Raw genomic sequence first — 19,158 nt, 5'->3', positions numbered from 1 at the left:
TAGGATGAGCAGCTAATAGTCTATGGCAATGAATGTTTGGGTAAGCATATGGAAGGTTTTTTCCTGCATTTAGGAAGGAGAGATTATTGTTGTCAGCATATGTTCAACAACTCTTCCTCTGATGTTTGTTTGAGACATAACACTCTGCTATAGAGTGTTATGTCTCTTTAAATCTAAAATTAATAGTAAGGGGTGTAGTAACTGCAGTATGACATCCTCGAGCTTATCTTGAGAGATATCAGTGAATGTAGACATAGCATACTGTTAATAGAGTACCAACTGAGAGCCTGGCAGCAAATACTTCTACATTCGTATTACTTGAGACTTGCTTGAGAGCCTTGATGTCATCTATGATTTGTCAGAGTCCAGGACAATTCCATTGTAGGAATGATTTTATTATTTCTTTTTGGTGAAACATCTGGCTTTGTATGTTATGAGATTTGTTTTCATCAGTCTTGGATTTTTTCTTTTTTGAGAATTGTGGACGGCCAGTGTCTATCCTTTCTTCTTCTTCTGGAAAAATATCCAAGAATGTGTCAAATGTTATTCTCTCTAGGACATTCGGTATTTTAATAATTTTATCTTCCTATTTTACAACTGAAATGTAGACAACTATACAAATATTATTCGAGCAAACATGAAAGATTTTGAAAATGAGAACAAAACCATGACTTCTCTGAAGAAATTGAGTGATTGACTGATTCAGTTAGTGAGGCATGTGATGAAGTTTTCTACAAGGAATGAGAAACCAAAACTCCAAGATAAATACAAGAAGTTAAAGAGGTGGTACTGGAAAAGTATATTAAAAGCTTTTAGAAAGTAAGTCATCATGTGCTCTGAGAGAATTCACAGAAAAATGTAAGAATTCTGTAATTTTCACATACTAATCATGGCTCAGAAGTAGACATACAAACGATATTGAGTGCAAAAGATATAGTATTTTTAGAAAGCATATGAGAGAGGGGGGGGGGAGAAGCTGCTAATGATATTAGATGACTTGAATTCAGTTAGAGCTGAGACCTATGACTGCAATACTAGTAGCAGTTTTTCATCTGGAAGTGAGTTTGAAGCCATCTGGTGTGAGGTGAAGTCTAACAAGATCGAATATATAGTGGAGTATTGTTACAGACCTGGTGAATCGGTTGCTAGTGATGAAGAAATGCATCACCAAAAAAGGACAATGGATACAAAAAGACTAATCATAATGGGAGACTTTAATCATCCAAACATTGATCGAGTAGCTGTGAATTTATTGAATTTGAATTGTTGTGAGGCAATTTTCTCAAGCAGCATGTGACAGAAGGAATTAGTGGTCAAAGAATGTTAGATCTTATTATAATGTCAGAGGGGATTTCAGTTAAAGGGGACAAAGTTAGAGGTGACAATTCTGCCAGGAAGGGCTAAGTTTATGAAATGTTCCATTCAGAAAGGTTAAATATGAATTACAAAGCAGGAAATTGGGACTACCTGATGAGTATGATGGGTTCTGCACCATGGTATCAGTTGTTGGTTGGGACGGGTATTGACAGTGTGTGTGTGTGTATGTAGGAAGCATTTACAAAAATAAAATTTTCTAATTAGCAAGAGATTCGTAAGAAAAGAATTATGTGAAAGGAATATCACATGCATAAGAATGAAATCAGTAAGAAGAAGGCCAGAAGAGTTACAACTGTTGTACAGAAATCTAAGTCGAGTATGGAAAGAAAATGGCTCTGCCAGCTAAAGACAACCTAAAAGAATGCTATTGTTATGCTGCAAGTAAAAGAAAGAATAACTCTACTGAATACAGATGGTGTGCAGGTGACAGATGCAGAAAAGATTTTTCGACTAATGAGTACCCACTATGCTAAAAATTATCAACGTGGTACATAAAACATAGCAATCAGTACTACCTCTTCACTGGATGAAGAAATTTATGTGTGCGAGGTGGATGTACCGGAACTGTTACCCAAACTTAATAAGAATCCTGCACAAGGGACTGATGGGATATCAGCATAGATGCTAAAAGAGTGTTCAACTAAACTGGCTATTCCTTTCACCAGACTATATAATTTGAGTCTCAGAACAGAGAAAATTCCATTGGAGTGGAAACAATGTATGGCAATCCCATTACACAAGGGTTGTGCAAAGACCGATATATCTAACTATTGACCTATCGGTATCTCTGAAGTGATGGTGAAGATTTTGGAAACGTTGGTTAGCTTGCATTCAGAAATGGGTTGAGAGAGAATCACTACTTTGCAATGAACAGCATGGGTTTACTAAATGAAGATCATGTTTTAGGAACTTTCTCAAATTCTGTAATAATGTTACCACAGTTAGACAAAGGTAATGGATACACCATGATACTTTTGAATTTTGCTAAGGTTTTTGACAGAATACAGCATGGAAAACTGTTCCATAAATTGGAGAATATGGGGTTGTATTATAAACTATTGGCATGGATAAGAGGGTGGCTGACTGACAGATATTAAAAAGTCATATATAGGGGATGTGAATCTATAAGATTTAAGTAAACAGTGGTGTAACTCAAGGATCAGTCCTTGGTCCACTGTTATTCAATCTGTACATTAATGAAATTGGGAAGGATTTGCCATTTGACAAACAACTATTTTGCTGATGATGCAGAGATAGGTAGGGTAATCAGGAGTGTTGCTGATATGCAGTACATGCAGAATGATTTGAATAGACTGAAATTATGAGTATGTGAAAACGGCTATCAGTTCAGTGTTAATTAATAAATGTAAGATCATGCACTTTGATGTGATTAGATATCCAGTATTGTATAACACTAGTGGAATTATGCTAGAAGAAACTGATCAGGCTAGAGGTCTTGGAGTTTTAGCAGACAGGAAGTTGATGTTCAAAGGTCATATAGCAAAGATTGTAAATGCAACTCAGAGGATAATTGTAGTGCTGAAACAAATCATGACATGTAAAGATAAAAAAAGTCATTTTGCCTTTTTACAAGGCCTTGATAAGACCTCACTTGGAGTACTGTGTGCTGGTCTGGTCTTCTGGTTTTTGTGGTGACTCTGATACAATGGAGAGAATGCAAAAGAAAGGGTTAAAAATGATATCAGGATTGTGGAGATGGATTAGGAATTTGCAGACTACAGACACTAGCAAACAGGAGAAAGAAGAATGATATGATTGAAACTTACAAACTTCTGAAAGGGTTATACAGAATTTCAGTAAATGGAATTTTCATTTTACAGAGGGTAGGGCAAGGAAGCGGGGACATCCTTGGAAGTTGAGAATGAATGGCGTCAAGAAGGATGGGGGGGGTGAGGGCTGGATTTTTCTCTCATAGAGTAGTGCACGATGGGAATGAATTGCCATTGGATGTTGTGTGTGCAAGTAGCGTGAATGAAATTCAAGAACAGGTATGAATAGTATGGCCTCCCCTTGATAAGTTCCTGACTCCCTAGAGGTCTCTCTTAATAATAATAATAATAATAATAATGGAGGTATAAATTTTTACTGTGGTTGCACTGCATAATTAAGAAAGCCTGATCAGGTCAAATGCCTGTTGACACGAGTACAGCTCTCACAGCATCCATTTCTAAAAAAGAGAACTAAAGCTGAATGTGAAAATTACAGAAAAATTCAATCAATTTTTCTTCATCTTTTTTCAGGTAAGATTTATGCAAGCATACTTGAAAATAAATTAAGAAAAACTGTGGCAGGGAAATGAGTGAAAGCTGATTACATCAGAAATTGGGATTAACCAGGTCAGATTTTTACATTACATCAAATAGTTCAGAAATCATGAGAATATAACAAGGATCTCTACTTAAGTTTTATAGAGCTAGACAAGCATAAGACATGAGCCAAAAGGAAATAATTTCAAAAAGTTATAATTATGTGGGATAAGTGGGCCATTATACAGAACAATGTATAGTCTATATTTAAGTTGTAACTCATCAGTTTGAAATGAAGAAAGGTATAATTGATGTGAAATCAGGTGTGAAACAAGGATGTGAGAAATCATACATCCTTGTTTCACACCTGATTTCACATCAATTATACCTTTCTTCATTTCAAACTGATGAGTTACAACTTAAATATAGACTATACATTGTTCTGTATAATGGCCCACTTATCCCACATGATTTCTCCACTGTTATTCATGTTTTATATGGATCACATTATCAGAAAAGTGTGGCATTGCATCTGATATCAGAATTGGATATGTTAATCTCAGCTATTAGCTTTATGGAGATGGTATATATACTATTAAATAAAATCCAGTACATCTGCAGGATTCCTTAACTAGAATAACCACTATAATAGATTTAATCATAAACGTTGGTTGATTGGTAGAGCCTCTGCTACTAATGGCTCGCAAAAAGTTAAGCAAGTTTGAGTGTGGTTAGTAGTTGGAAGGGATTCCATCGTTCGATGCTGTTGGCACACTCTCCCTCGATGAGTCTTTGGACTCCCTGGAGGTGTCACATAATAATAATAATAATAAAAAGACAAAGACTTTAAAAATAGGAACATTATAAACATTAGCTGCATCCAGAATGAAGAACTATAAAACAAACTTATTGATACTTCTATGGTTTATGCACATAAAAAAAATAATACAGAATTTAATTCAAAAACTCCAATGTTTCATCCAACGTAACATGGATGAACATGGATCATTACGGAGAAAAACTGATAACTACAGGGCTTGATAAATTATGCAAAATCCTACTCACCACAAAACAAAAAGGAAAAAAAAAAAAAAAAAAGCCCAAGTCCCCTACAATTTTTTTTAGTGATATGTCTCAATAGGCGATTAGGGCAATAAGGGCAAGCAAGTCCCCCCCCCCCAATAAACTTGGGTTTTTCATCCCATAAACTCAAGAAAATTGACAGTAAAACCACACTATTTTAGACAAATAATATACTGTCTTGGGATTAGGGACCATGAGATGGTGGTACTTGTCTGCCTTGTCTCTATCTTATGAACGTAGTTTAAATTAATGATAGTTTTGGGCCAGCTATCTGATTGGCTATAGGTGGAGATTGAACTCCCCCCCCTTCTCCCTCAATCTTCAAAAGTTAGAGTTAAAACAGCTGTGCTTTATTTCCTACTCCCTATAGGAAATAAAAGTCATTAGTGAATTTTTTAATATACTATTTTGTCCAATTTGAAACTATTTGCAAGAGGACAAAATCTACTCACCATGGGCAAGTTGGTAAGCATATTGTCGAGCCCTGGGTAACTACATTCAAAACATGAATAATAAGAATGAGTCATGTAAAATATGCTTACTAGCTCATGTCTCAGTTGCAGATACGTTGACAGTATTTTGAATACAGCTACTGGTCCGATGACATCTATGTTGTAAAATTCTATATTTTTTATACAAGCATAAGCCATATAAGTATCTATAAATATGTCTAGTACCGATGTTCCCTTTAAGTAAATAATTTCATCTATTTAGGCACAATTTTTAGTGAAAAATGACAAATTTAAATATGGAAAAAGACAACAAAATTAACAGAGCTAGTAAGGAAAATGAAATTCCAGAACAGAGAGTTGTCAGTTGAATAAATTTATGTGGAATACGGGAGAAATTAATAAAACACTAAACTAGTTGTACAATCAGTGTTAAAATCAATCTTAACTTATAGATCTGAGAACTGGATTAGAAATAAAGCTGATCAAAGACTTGAAACCTTAGGTATGAGAGTTCTGAAGAAGAAAAAAAAATTAGGGCAGTGAACAGATTATATCAATGGCAGAATTTTATTAAAAATGAAGATATTGTTAGTATACTTCATATTAAAAATGAAGATATTGTTAGTATACTTCATATTAAAAATGAAGTAAGGTTAGCATAACAAGTGTGTTCGATGCCAGTATGGCAAGAAAAAGACCCAATGGAAGACCAACATCTAATTAGAATGATGCAATTAGAAGTGTCTCAGAAGATCAAAATATAAGATCAGTTAATATTTGAGTTTTGACAGATAACAGACTAATTAAGAGGAAAATTGTCAATGAAAATTTAATAATATTGCGAACTTTCCGTACTATTATAGCATCCAGTGCATCCCTGTGCACAGGATATCAGGAATCATGTGATAATGATATGTAGCTTATTCATAAAATTTGAAGGATTTTTTTTCCTTAGACTATCTTTATGAATACATATAATACACAAAATAATATAACATTAAATTTATTAATTTTAAAACTTACTTCTAGATTTCTTTGCTTTGCAAGTTGTATTCTTTCAGCTTTACGTTGAATCTGTTCACAGACTGTATCAAATCTTCTATTGTTTCTGGAAATAAGAGTTTCTATCACTGATGCACCCTCACCTGGAGACATCTGACAAAGCTGAGGTCCTAAATGATTCACTGTCTCTAGAACAACTCTCTGTTCTGGAATTTCATTTTCCAAGCCCTGAAAAATATTTTTTTAAAAATTTAAATAATATAAGAAAAAAAAATGTATTGTTTTTATTTTTAAAACATAATAGTGTATTATAAAAAAAAAAAAAAAACAGTACAAAATTTGCCAAATGACAAACAAGTATTAAATTATAAAAGATTTAGTTTAATCCTTTATCCCAGTGAGAGCAAACAAAGTTTGCGCCTGAAAATATCTTCAGGACTAAATATAGTGTTGTACTATCTTATCCAGTAAGTAGTGCAACACCAAGGCAACTCGTGGCAAAGGTGGAGCAAGCTACCAGGCACTTCTCTAAATCCAGAGTAATTTTTAAAAAAAGGTGATAAACCTTTTGGCAACTCCCATAGGCACAGATGACTTGCTACTGCTTCTGCCTGGTATCTCCAGCTCTGGGCCTCGCTCCCACTGAAGAGACCTCAATAAAGGTCGAAACTAGTCTGGGTAGATGGCCAATCCCTTTAATGCATAACAGTATACATATCCACATAGGAAATGTGTTTTGCATTATGTGAGATACTGGGTTAGAAGTGCCTGGTAGCTTGCTCCACCTTTGCCACGAGTTGCCTTGGTGTTGCACTACTTACTGGATAAGATAGTACAACACTATATTTAGTCCTGAAGATATTTTCAGGCGCAAACTTTGTTTGCTCTCACTGGGATAAAGGATTAAACTAAATCTATTATAGTCTAACCTAGTGATAAATAAATTTTCAACATCTTTCTCTAAATCCAGAGTAATTTTTAAAAAAAGGTGATAAACCTTTTGGCAACTCCCATAGGCACAGATGACTTGCTACTGCTTCTGCCTGGTATCTCCAGCTCTGGGCCTGGCTCCCACTGAAGAGACCTCAATAAAGGTCGAAACTAGTCTGGGTAGATGGCCAATCCCTTTAATGCATAACAGTATATACATATCCACATAGGAAATGTGTTTTGCATTATGGGAGATACTGGGTTAGAAGTGCCTGGTAGCTTGCTCCACCTTTGCCACGAGTTGCCTTGGTGTTGCACTACTTACTGGATAAGATAGTACAACACTATATTTAGTCCTGAAGATATTTTCAGGCGCAAACTTTGTTTGCTCTCACTGGGATAAAGGATTAAACTAAATCTATTATAGTCTAACCTAGTGATAAATAAATTTTCAAGTATTAAATTAGTTTGTTTAGTTATAAAATATCCTGTGATCACAATGCTTTCTCACTCTCTTGAAATTTCCTGCTGCTCTTTCTCTGCAATAATGGAACAGTTTTTAAAAATCAGTGGATCAGCATATTCACCCATTAAATATTAAACTGTTGCTAATTATTGTTTGGACATCTATAAAACTTTCATCATTCTTATGATTTTTCAGAAGTCATCCCTGATATCCTGTGCATCCCTGTGCACAGGATATCAGGAATAATTATTTATTCCTGATAAATTATAAGAATATAAGATAAGAAATAATTTAAAAAGAGAAACTTTTTTAAACTTTCTCTTTTTAAATTATTATTATGTAGTGTTCTTGAAGGACTCAAGGATTCATTGAAAGAAGTCCTGTTACAGGTCCCACAGTGCCTAAATACCTATCGTGTGCTTCTTTAAATATATATATATATATATATACAGGGTGTTCGGGATAAATTTGACAGTTTCGTAAGGAAAAAGAAAATCTTCTTTGTATCTATTAAATTTAATGAATTGACAAAAAAACATTACAGGCAGAGTTAATTACAATACTATCAACAAGATTTACTCAAAATAACCACCATTAGCATCGATCACAGCTTCAATTCTGCTTCGGAACCTCGAACAAGCTGATGCTACAGTCTCCCTGGGAAGGGCCGCAAAAACTGTTTTAATTTTATCCATTAACTGGGCTTTTGTATTACTGGAAGTGCGATTGGTGTCTTTTTCAACTGCGCCCCATACAAAATAATCCATGGGGTTAAGGTCTGGGGAGTTTGGAGGCCAAACATTTGGACTGGTGAAGTCGTAGAAATTTTCAGACAACCATTTTTGACTTTTCCCAGAGGTGTGGCAAGGGGCCGAATCCTGCTGCCATACATACGGCCTACCATTGGCTACCCTTGTTATCCAGGGCTTGACTACAGTTAGCAACTCCACGAACAAAGCCCGAATTCCAATGCCAGGGTTCTTCAACACCTGTTCCTGCAGATTTGCGAGGAATTCTGCTGTACGAACGCAATCAGATCGTCTGCTAGGGATCTTTCTTCTTGCTACATCCTCGTAGTCACCATTGCAAGTCTCTAGTTCATGCCTGATTGTTTTTACTGTATTCAGGGAGCATTGGGCAGCAGTCGTAATATCCTTATTTTGATGGCGGGCACGAATCATCATGATACAAGTTATTCTCTTCCATGATTCAGGTGGGTTCCAGCTATCCATCCTTTCTGACATCTTGTATATGAATGAAGAAGGGTCCAAACTTTTAAATGAAGAGAAGTGTGTGTTAATACATGTAACTTACGGAAAAATATAATTAATTATAAATATGTCAAATTTATCCCGAACACCCTGTATATATATATATATATATATATGTAGATAGAAAGTATTTTTACCTTGGGTATAAATATGTTAAAGATACCAAGCAATTTTAAACCTGGTTTTACTCCATTTCCCAAGTAAGCAAACAGACTAAAAGTCAAGTTTGCGCCTGCAATTGATGCAAGTCTAACTGATCCCACAGGTAGTGCAAGACCAGGGCAACTCATGGCACGCCCTGGTCTTGTACTACCTGTGGGATCAGTTAGACTTGCATCAATTGCAGGCGCAAACTTGACTTTTAGTCTGTTTGCTTACTTGGGAAATGGAGTAAAACCAGGTTTAAAATTGCTTGGTATCTTTAACATATTTATACCCAAGGTAAAAATACTTTCTATCTACATTTATATCTCCTCCAGAGATTTTTATTTAATAAGGTTAAAACACCTTATGGTAACTTGTTTTGGTGAAATACTTACAAGCTCTGTATTACTAAATCTTGGTATTTCTAGCCTAGCTCCCACTGACGAGACCTCAATAAAGGTCGAAACCGGTCTGGGTAGTGGCCCCCTGCCTTTAATACAAAACATCATACATCCCCTTCTTGGAGATGTGTTTTGGCATTAAGGGTAAATATTAAGATTAGTGATCGGAGCTTGTTCCACCTTTGCCACGAGTAGGGTCTTGCACTACCTGTGGGATCAGTTAGACTTGCATCAATTGCAGGCGCAAACTTGACTTTTAGTCTGTTTGCTTACTTGGGAAATGGAGTAAAACCAGGTTTAAAATTGCTTGGTATCTTTAACATATATATATATATATATATATATATATATATATATCCCATTCCCTTACCCTTCCCACAAGCCATGAGAATCTAGATCTCACATGCTTCCCAGATACACTCTTACTTGGTTTCTGGAGATGGTCTCAAGTCTCTGCCATGTGCTGTAAAATCTCACTCATGTCTATCACTACAAAATCCCCTTATTAACTTCTATCATATCTTTCATGTTGGATTTCATATGTCATATTATCATATCTGTATCAATGTCTAAAATTATTTCATCACGCATGCTCCTGCAAGGAGTTCAAGGCCTCATCATTATAGGGTCATTTTAGTCACTCATGCTAAAATACCTATCAAACCTTTCTTTCTTTGAACACATTCAGCAGAGACTCAATCTCAACATCTAATGTAGTCCAACCTATTAAACACTCACAATGAAGTAGATCTGGACCTCACAAACTTCCAAGCCACACCCCTTAGCTATTTCCTAGGATAATTCTGAGTTCTACTTGCACCAGCCATAAGCTGCAATATCTTGCTTATATCTGCACTGTAAGTCTCCTTTACTAACTTGTATGATTCTATCTTATCTCCTCTCATCTATTTTTCAAACTCTGAAAACAATATTCCCTCAATCTGTCTTCATATGCATAATTCCACAGGCCAGTTATTATCTTAGTCGCCTGTCCGTGGATGTTTTCAATTATTTCTCCATCTCCTTAGAATTCAAGTGACCATATGTGTGTGCACAGTAGTCCATGGGTCTTATCAATGCATTATGAAGCAGGAGAATATATTATTTTTTCTTCTAAATTAGCATTCACTTCACATTGCAGCTATCTGTGATGACTTAACCACCTTAGCAATGCAGTTCCTAAACTTTATCTCACTATCCAGTATAATCCCAAGTCTCTAGCTACTTGCAACAACTTCCAATTAATACAATATTCTGTCTGAAATGTCCTTCTTCCATAAGGCATAACTTTACATTTAGAAACATTATAATGATGCTCATTAATATTTGTTCACAGAATAAGTCAGCAGACTAATTCTATGAGCAGATTCATGCAGGATTCTGCATTAAATATGTCCCTTATCACTTGACCAAATTTTTTGTCAAAAGGCAAAATAATACCTCTCCATAAGCATGGCCTGAGAACAGAAATTACCATCTATAGACTAGGCTGTATATCTGCAGGTGTGCTCAAAGTGCTGGAAAAATTGGTTAACATCCTGGTATCATTCAGAATGATTGCAGACTGGCTTTCTGAATGATACCAGTATGTTGTATATGATGGAGCAATGTCTCCGAAAAGGAAGGTGACCAGTGGCATGCCTCAAATTCTGTTCTTAGGCTCCCCCCTACTGTTTAAATTTATTTGTTAATGATATTTCATGTGAACTGACTGAGGATCTTCAAATGTTTGCTGATGTTGCAAAGTTAAGTAAAATTAGCAGGAGTAGTGCTAATGTTAATTATCTACAGGAAGATTTGAATAGACTTTTAGCTTTGACAAATGAGTGGGGTTGCAGTTTTAATAATAATAAATGAAAGGTGTTATGCTGTGGGATACAGGGATATAAGGCTACATACTGTATTGATGGAACTGTACTTCAGGATGTAGATGAGATTCGGGATCTTGGATTGATGGCAGACAGGGCTGAAGTTCCAAGGACACATCACAAGTGTTGCCAAGATTGCACATTGTACTGCTGATATGATTAAAAAAGTACACTTTTTTAATCATATCAGCATGAAGGGATAAGTAGGTGGTGTCTCTATATAAGCATTGGTCAGACCACATATGGACTATTGTGCTCAGATTTGGTCACCTAGTTTTCATTGTGATGTGGAAAAACTAGAGAGTTCCAAGGATGAATGACCAAAGTGATATCAGGACTCTGGAGCATTGGTTATGAAGACAGTTTGAGGGAATGTAAATTACAGAGGTCGATGGATAAGAGAAAAAGAGGAGATATGATAGAAACCCTCAAGTTAGTTAAAGGATTCTATCAGATTAATACAGAAGGAATTATAAAAAGAGTGGATGTTAAGATGGGAAGCATGAGAGGCCATCCCTAGAAGTTGTACAAAGATGTGGTGAAGAAGGGTGTGAGGAGCAGATTTTTTAAGTAAAGAGTTGTTAGTGAGTGGAATGCACTGCTGGAGTGCATTGTGAATGCAGGTACTGCAAATAACTTCAAAGCTCATTATGCTAGACATGTTGTTGGTTGAGTGGGCTTCCAATGGTGAGTCCGTTGACTTCATGGAGGTTACCAAAATAATAATAACAATTATAATAATAATAATAAATGTCTTGATCAAAACTAAAACTACAATGGCTTGACAAATTTTTGCAAGACTCTACTGAATTTAAAATACTGAATTTCAATAAAATATGTCCATCCAGCCAAGGAATAATGTTGATGTGAACAGATGCAAAATATGAATAGATTACATTTTGCAAAATCTACATAAAAACCAACATATACTTCATTCACATAAAAGCAGAATAACAGAAATTTAACTTTTAATACTACAAATAATTAATAAAGATTATAAATAGATACAAATGTAAATTATGGAAGGAAAAATAAACTAATATGAAATTAAAACACATATTTAATGATCGATATCTCATCATATCACATGGTCAATCGTTTTTGCACTTTTCCTGAAGATGACAAATGTGTGTAAAGAAAGTTAGCTTTCTATCAAAGATGAGTCCCAAAAACCTGGGCTGTGGAACTACAGGGATAATAGTCTGTACCATTCTTAAACCAGGATCAAGGTGGAGAGTGCGTTTCTGATAGAAGTGTGCACAGACAGAGAGTCAAACTTAAGACAGCGCCTTGATGAACATCATGATAATGAGATAATGTGCTTCCAACTGAGACTTGGAACACCCAGCTGGCTGGAAAGTTCTTAATACAAATGGGAAGGTGCAACCTCAGGAGATTTAACAGGCCTTTTAATATGCTACATCTCCAGGCTGTGCCATCAGCTTTTTTCTATGTTAAAGAGCATTAAAATTCTGAACACTTAAGTTCTTGTTTCAGGAAAGCATCTCTTATACATGTTTCTAAATGGACCTAATGGTCCAGAGTTGATCAGTGTCTATGAAAGCTACATTGTTTGTTGGAAAGAAATTTGTTGATTTCTAAGTAATAGAGGAAACTTTGTGTTTACCATTTTTTTCCAAGCCCTTACAAAGACAGCTATTCATTCAGAGGAATGGGATGGTAATTGTTGGTTTAAGCTGGATCTTTGCCTGGCTTCGGGACAGCAATGGCAATTGACTTATGCTAAAAAAATCTGGAAACTCTTCCTCTGTAAATACTGTTGTATAGTAAGAGGAGCAGATCCACAGAAGATGATGGGAAGTGTTTTATTATCTCATAATGGATATAATCCAGATAAACTGCAAAAAGCTCTTTTGAGTTCTTCCTTAACAAATGGCCAATTGTATGGCTCAATCACCTTAGAGCAAGTCCCTCTGACAACAGCTCCTTCGCCAGGAGCTGTTGTCAGAGGGAAGAAATCGCTCCGTTGATCCAACGCACATGCAAGCATTCCACAAGCCGATCATCTTTGCCCAAAGTGCGGCAGGACAGAGAAACATCAGTAGACCCATTGCCGGTTTAAAGAGGGATTGAAAAAGACCTGACACGGAACGGAAGTCCAGTTCAAAGCCAAGTACAGAGGGTGGCAGCTATAAAGTGAGTTGACCCATTTGTTAAATTTCCTTGAGCTTTTAAGAGAACACTTATTAATGGACTGTAAGTAGAGGCTGATCTAAATGAGCATATTTAGCAGTTAAGAGTTTATAAAGTAATTAAGTGTCAGGAATTTGTAGGTTGAAATAAGTCATAGTGTAACTATTTGCTGAATTGGTGAAACTTGCCTATAGAATATTCCCAGCATAGAAAGGAAAGAGCAATTGAGTGTAAAAGATATTGTTTATGTGTTCAATGAGTAAGATTTAATAATTTAGTGACAAGTACCATTGCTCAGTATAAAAGACTTATGTTGCATTAAGAAAATTAGTTAAATATGTGACATGATTTGCGTGAGATAATGCAAGAACTTAATTAGTCTATTTATGCAGATTTGAATTGTGATGTTTCCTTTTATTATTGAAAGTGCAGTGTAAAAATGTGTCTTATGTGAATTAAATTTTTGTTGTTTAAACATTAATAGAGTGTTGCCTGATAATTTAATTCTTTGATGCACTGTTTTAAAAAAAACAACTGAGCTTGTGAGCAGGGAAGATAGATATATAATACGAGAATTAGATAAAGGGATAGCCACGAATGTATATAAGAGTATGGAATGATATCTACCGAAAGTAGTAATATTTAATGCCATAAAAGGATTTCCTGAGGCGCAGTCACTAATTCAAATAAATATCTAGAGATCCTTGGTATAATAAAAATAGGAATACTGGAGGTAGAAATAAGGAACAGGAGTATATAAGTTTAAACTTAATAGAGTTGTATAAGGGAAAGAGACATAAGTTAAGAATTGGGTAGTGACGATAAGATATATAATATAGAAGAGAGATATAAAGAAATAGGATAAAGTAAAATAAAGGAAAACCCTAAGATATAAAGAGGATATTAAAGAGATATAATATACAATAAGAATAAAATAAAGGAATAACAAAATAGTAGATTAAAACACATTCACTACTACAATGCCGCAGTAACGACAAAATAACAAAAATAGAATAAAAACACTTTACGTTTACAGTATATCTCCATCAGTCACACTCATATCCATTTCACCATTTTTATATCAATTCCCATTTGTTCTAATTTACATAACATAGTTCCATGTGTTATATTGTCAAATGCATTTTTACAATTTAGCAGTATCATTGTGTAACCATTCCCTTTATCTAACTCAGCTGTCACTCTATTATAAAAATCTGTAAATTACTAATGCAGAAATGACTCCTAAACAAAGCTATGTTGTCCCTCATAGAACATCAAAATTCTTATCTACCTGTTCCTGAATACTCTCTCTTTCACCACCACCACTTCTAAGATACTGACTGGCCTATCAGTCTTAGAACATCCTTTATGAAAAGGAATTATGTTGTCCTCCTTCATGGATTTTGCCAGAGGTGAGAGTTAAATTAAGCAGTCTTGTCAGAGGCATAGCCAGTTCCCTTGTCCATTCTTGTGAAACATTAGTTAATATCTCATCTGATTCCATGGTCATAAGATTCTGGAATACCCTTCATTTACCTTCAATTCATCAAAAGCTGTTCTCACATCAATCACAACAATATCCAAGATGAACTAGCCATCACTGAAAATTGAATTCTACTAAGAAAAAGAATGTGAGACAATCAGCTTGCACAATTTTTCATTGCGATATTAATGATGTAGTACATGATTTCCCACTCAAAAAAATGGATATCATGGGGATCATTCCCAAATGTTATCCTCTGTTTCCCAGTCGGCATGGTTGTATCTGCTCTCCAGCCAAGAGGCTGCAGGTTCAAATCCTGTCAAGGGCATGGATGTTTGTAATTGTCCTACTTACTGACCATACGTACTGCTGTAAACCTGTGTTCTGGGGAAGTAAGACCTTTGATGTCTTTGTGCAATAAAAAATCAATCTGTTCCCTCTAAAATAGTGGGAAGAGGGAGCATGAGTAGACATCAATCAACAGCCATGAACATTCAGCTAGGCATATGGCAGAAGGTGCTGCTTTGTGGGTTCAAAAGGGGCAAATTATTGTTGTGAAGCACATGCATAACAATGCTTCATCTGATGTTAGTTCATTCGCTACCCCCATAGTGTGTTGTGCTGGTTTAAATCCTTAACTGAAAGTAATGGGCAATGGTAACTGCCCTTTACTTTTGACATCCGATTGCAGAATCTGATGTCAACAATCATCCTGAGAGATATTTGCAGTAGGAGGTAGGTAGATACAGCATACTATAATAAGAGAACTAACTAAGAGTCATATGCAACTGCATCTAGATTTGTATTAGATGGGACTTGCTGGAAGGAGACGGGGGGGGGGGTTGCCCATAGTGTGTTGTGCTGGTTTAAATCCTTAACTGAAAGTAATGGGCAATGGTAACTGCCCTTTACTTTTGACATCCGATTGCAGAATCTGATGTCAACAATCATCCTGAGAGATATTTGCAGTAGGAGGTAGGTAGATACAGCATACTATAATAAGAGATCTAACTAAGAGTCATATGCAACTGCATCTAGATTTGTATTAGATGGGACTTGCTGGAAGGAGACGGGGGGGGGGTTGCCCATAAGGATGGCAACTCCTTCATGAGTATGTTCATCACCTGCCCTTACAAATGATGGAAACATTTCATATCATGCGATTGTTATTGAGCTTCAGGTATGGTGCCTGCAGGCAAAAAAGCAAATTGGTTTATACTTCAGCAAGAGAGGTCTTGATGTCATTACATAATATTGGAATCCATAACAATTCCTTTCCCAAAATGTTATATTTATTTATTTTTGATGTGTCTTCTGTCTTCCAGTGATGTGAGGTTTTTCATGGGCCTTGAATTTTTTTCAGTATACAGTTGTGTGCTTTCTTTCCTGGAGGACAGGAAAGGAAAGAAAGTACACAACTATATACTGCAAGCAGTGTGACATCCCACTTTGTCTAGGCGTGTGTTTTGAAGATTTTCACACTAAGGAAAGATACTGGCACATGCACTGATGTATAAAACAGTCCATATTTCATTATTTTACTACATATTTCTAGTAATTTTTGTGTTCTAATCATCTGCATTCTCAACATTCATATTGTAATTTTTATTTGCTATAACAGTATTGTTATTATTATTCAGGCCTCCAAGGAGTCAAAAGACTCATTGAGGGAGGTCCTTCCTAAGACATAAAGTCTGTCAAGACTCATCGAGGGGAGGTCCCCCCCTGAGAAACACAGTCTATCATACCACTCTTTAAACTCACTGACAGTTCTCGCTCCCACCACTCCATCAGGCAATGCATTCCATGGCTCAACCACCCTCCACACAAAGAAACCACTCCTTACCCTCTTGCTCACAGTTTCCTTTCGTAACTTCCAGGGATGGCCTCTTGTCATCACTCCTTCCCGCTGTTCAACCAAATGAAAGAACTCCCCAGTGTCAACCCTGTAACCACCTCTCAACAGTTTAAAAGTCTCAATCATATCACCTCTCCTTCTTCTATCCACCAAACTCTGCAGTCCACATTCTCTCAGCCGATCCTCATAACTATCCTTGTACAGTCCGGAAACCATCTTTGTCATTCGTCTTTGTATCCTTTCCACAGTTAATTTATCCCCTTCAAATCCTGGGGACCAAATCTGAGAACAATAGTCCAAGTGTGGTCTGATCAGAGACTTATACAACAGAATGATAACCCTCTTATCTCTGCAGGTCAGTGTCCTTCTCATAATAGCAGCAATCCTCTGTTTTACCTTCACCACCTTTGCAATATGTCCCCTAAACTTCAGGTTTCTATCAATCATCAACCCCAGATCTCTTGTCTCCCCAACTTCCTCCAGTATAACTCCTCCCATAGAGTATGCAGCATCCCATCGATGTTTCCCAAACCTCAAGACCTTACATTTTGCTGCATTAAACTGACATCCCCATTCATTTGCCCATCTATCTAGCTTATTCAAATCCTCTTGCAGGGCTACCACATCTGCACTATTACTAATAATCCTTCCCAGCTTCGCATCATCTGCAAACAACTGAATATCCCCTTGTAATCCACTGGCAATGTCATTGATATAAAGGTTAAACAATATAGGTCCTAGTACTGAGCACTGTGGGACCCGACTTGTAACCTTCTGTCTCCTTGAAACTGCTCCACCATACACAACTCTCTGATACCTATCAGACAGCCAATCCTGAATCCAGTTGACCAATCTGACATCCAGACCCATGTGTTGCATCTTAAATATCAGCTTATCATGTGGCACCCTGTCAAATGCCTTTGCTAAGTCTAAGAAAATTGCAGTATATGCCTTTCCCTCATCTAATGTTCTTGTAACTTTATTATAAAAGGCTAGCATATTGCTAAAACAAGAGCGCCCTTTCACAAATCCATGTTGACTCTCACAGATAATGCTGCCCTCATCTGCCCAATGTTGTATACAGTCACTAATTTCTCCAAGATCTTAACAACTACTGATGACACACAGACTGGTCTATAATTAGACACTTCCAGTCTGTTACCACCCTTATGCAATGGCACTGTCTTACCTTCCTTCCATTCCCTAGGCACCTTTGCCAAAGCCAGACTTTCATTGAAAAGCCATGTTAAAGGCACTGTCAATTCCATAGCACATTCTCTCAAAACTCGTTGTGAAATACCATCCAGTCCCACAGCTTTACTGACATCCAGAGTACTCAGTATCTGAAACACACTCTCCTCCTGTACCTCCAGACCTCGAACCAGTCCTATCCCTCTAGCATTAAAACTGACTCCTCTAGGATGAAATACTCCAATAAAGTGTTCATTGAACAATTCCACTATGTCCTCTGCATCAGTCACTCTATTCCCATTTTTATCCCACAATATCATTCTTCCACAGTCATTTCTCCTCCTACTGGCCACATAGCTAAAAAATTCCCTAGGATTTTCTTTGGATCTTAGGGCCAATCTCCTCTCATATTCCAGTTTTGCTTTCCTTACCACACTTGTCACTCTTCTGGCCAGTGTCTTATATTCCTCATGCATCTCTTCACCTGTCTCCTTATATCTCTTCCATAGCCTCTTTTTCGCATGCAATTCCTGTTTAATATTGTTTGTCATCCACTTTACTCCAAATTGCATCCTCTTCTTCACTCGTGGTATACAACTTACCATTGCTGATAACAAATATTCTTTCACAATTTCCCACACACTAGTGATATCCCGGCCTTTCAATTCCTGCCTCCATGAAACTTCCCGAAGTTGACGTCTAAGACTATTATAATCACCTGCCTTATAATTCCACATAAGTTCCCATCTCTTTGATACTCCTGCATGTCTATTCATTTTCCAAGTCAACACCATATGGTCACTCTCTCCAACTGGTGGGAGAGACATCAACTCAGTTATTATCAACTCTTCTGATGCTATAACCAAATCCAAAACTTTTGAACCTCTTGTTCCCTCTGTTACATGTTGCCTAAGACATTTGTCCCTCAAGGATTCTAGAAATTCCATTCCACTATTGCTACATGCATCTTCCTCTCTCCAATTTATACTACTGAAGTTAAAATCTTCCATAACAATCATTCTTCTTGCACTTGCCAAACTTAGCTGTCTAAACATCTCCTGGTCCCCATCCTCTACCTCACACCATACGCTCTCAAAATCATTTGTCTCACTTCCTTCCAAATTCTCCACTCTTAGAGGACATAGGTCATCACTTATCATAAGCAGTACCCCACCACCACGCTTTCCCCTCCTATCCTGATGAAAAATGCT

At 36.5% G+C, this 19,158-nt stretch overlaps 1 protein-coding gene across 1 annotated transcript in view; it reads right to left on the bottom strand.

The window, feature by feature from the left end:
• Positions 1-19,158, bottom strand: part of LOC150107495 (uncharacterized) — a 1,121,546-nt gene that overhangs the window by 337,391 nt on the left and 764,997 nt on the right. Inside the window, exon 58 of the mRNA XM_090392112.1 lies at positions 6,203-6,409. Within this exon, the coding sequence (XP_090248238.1) occupies positions 6,203-6,409 (207 nt within the window). The remainder of the gene's footprint in view (positions 1-6,202; positions 6,410-19,158) is intronic.

The sequence above is a fragment of the Typopeltis vanoorti genome, chromosome 4, assembly GCF_054136105.1.
Source record: "Typopeltis vanoorti isolate ZY-2024b chromosome 4, IOZ_Tvanoo_1.0, whole genome shotgun sequence".
NCBI lineage: Eukaryota > Metazoa > Arthropoda > Arachnida > Uropygi > Thelyphonidae > Typopeltis > Typopeltis vanoorti.
Note: the sequence above shows the minus strand (reverse complement) of the source record. Positions and strands in the feature narration are given on the sequence as shown.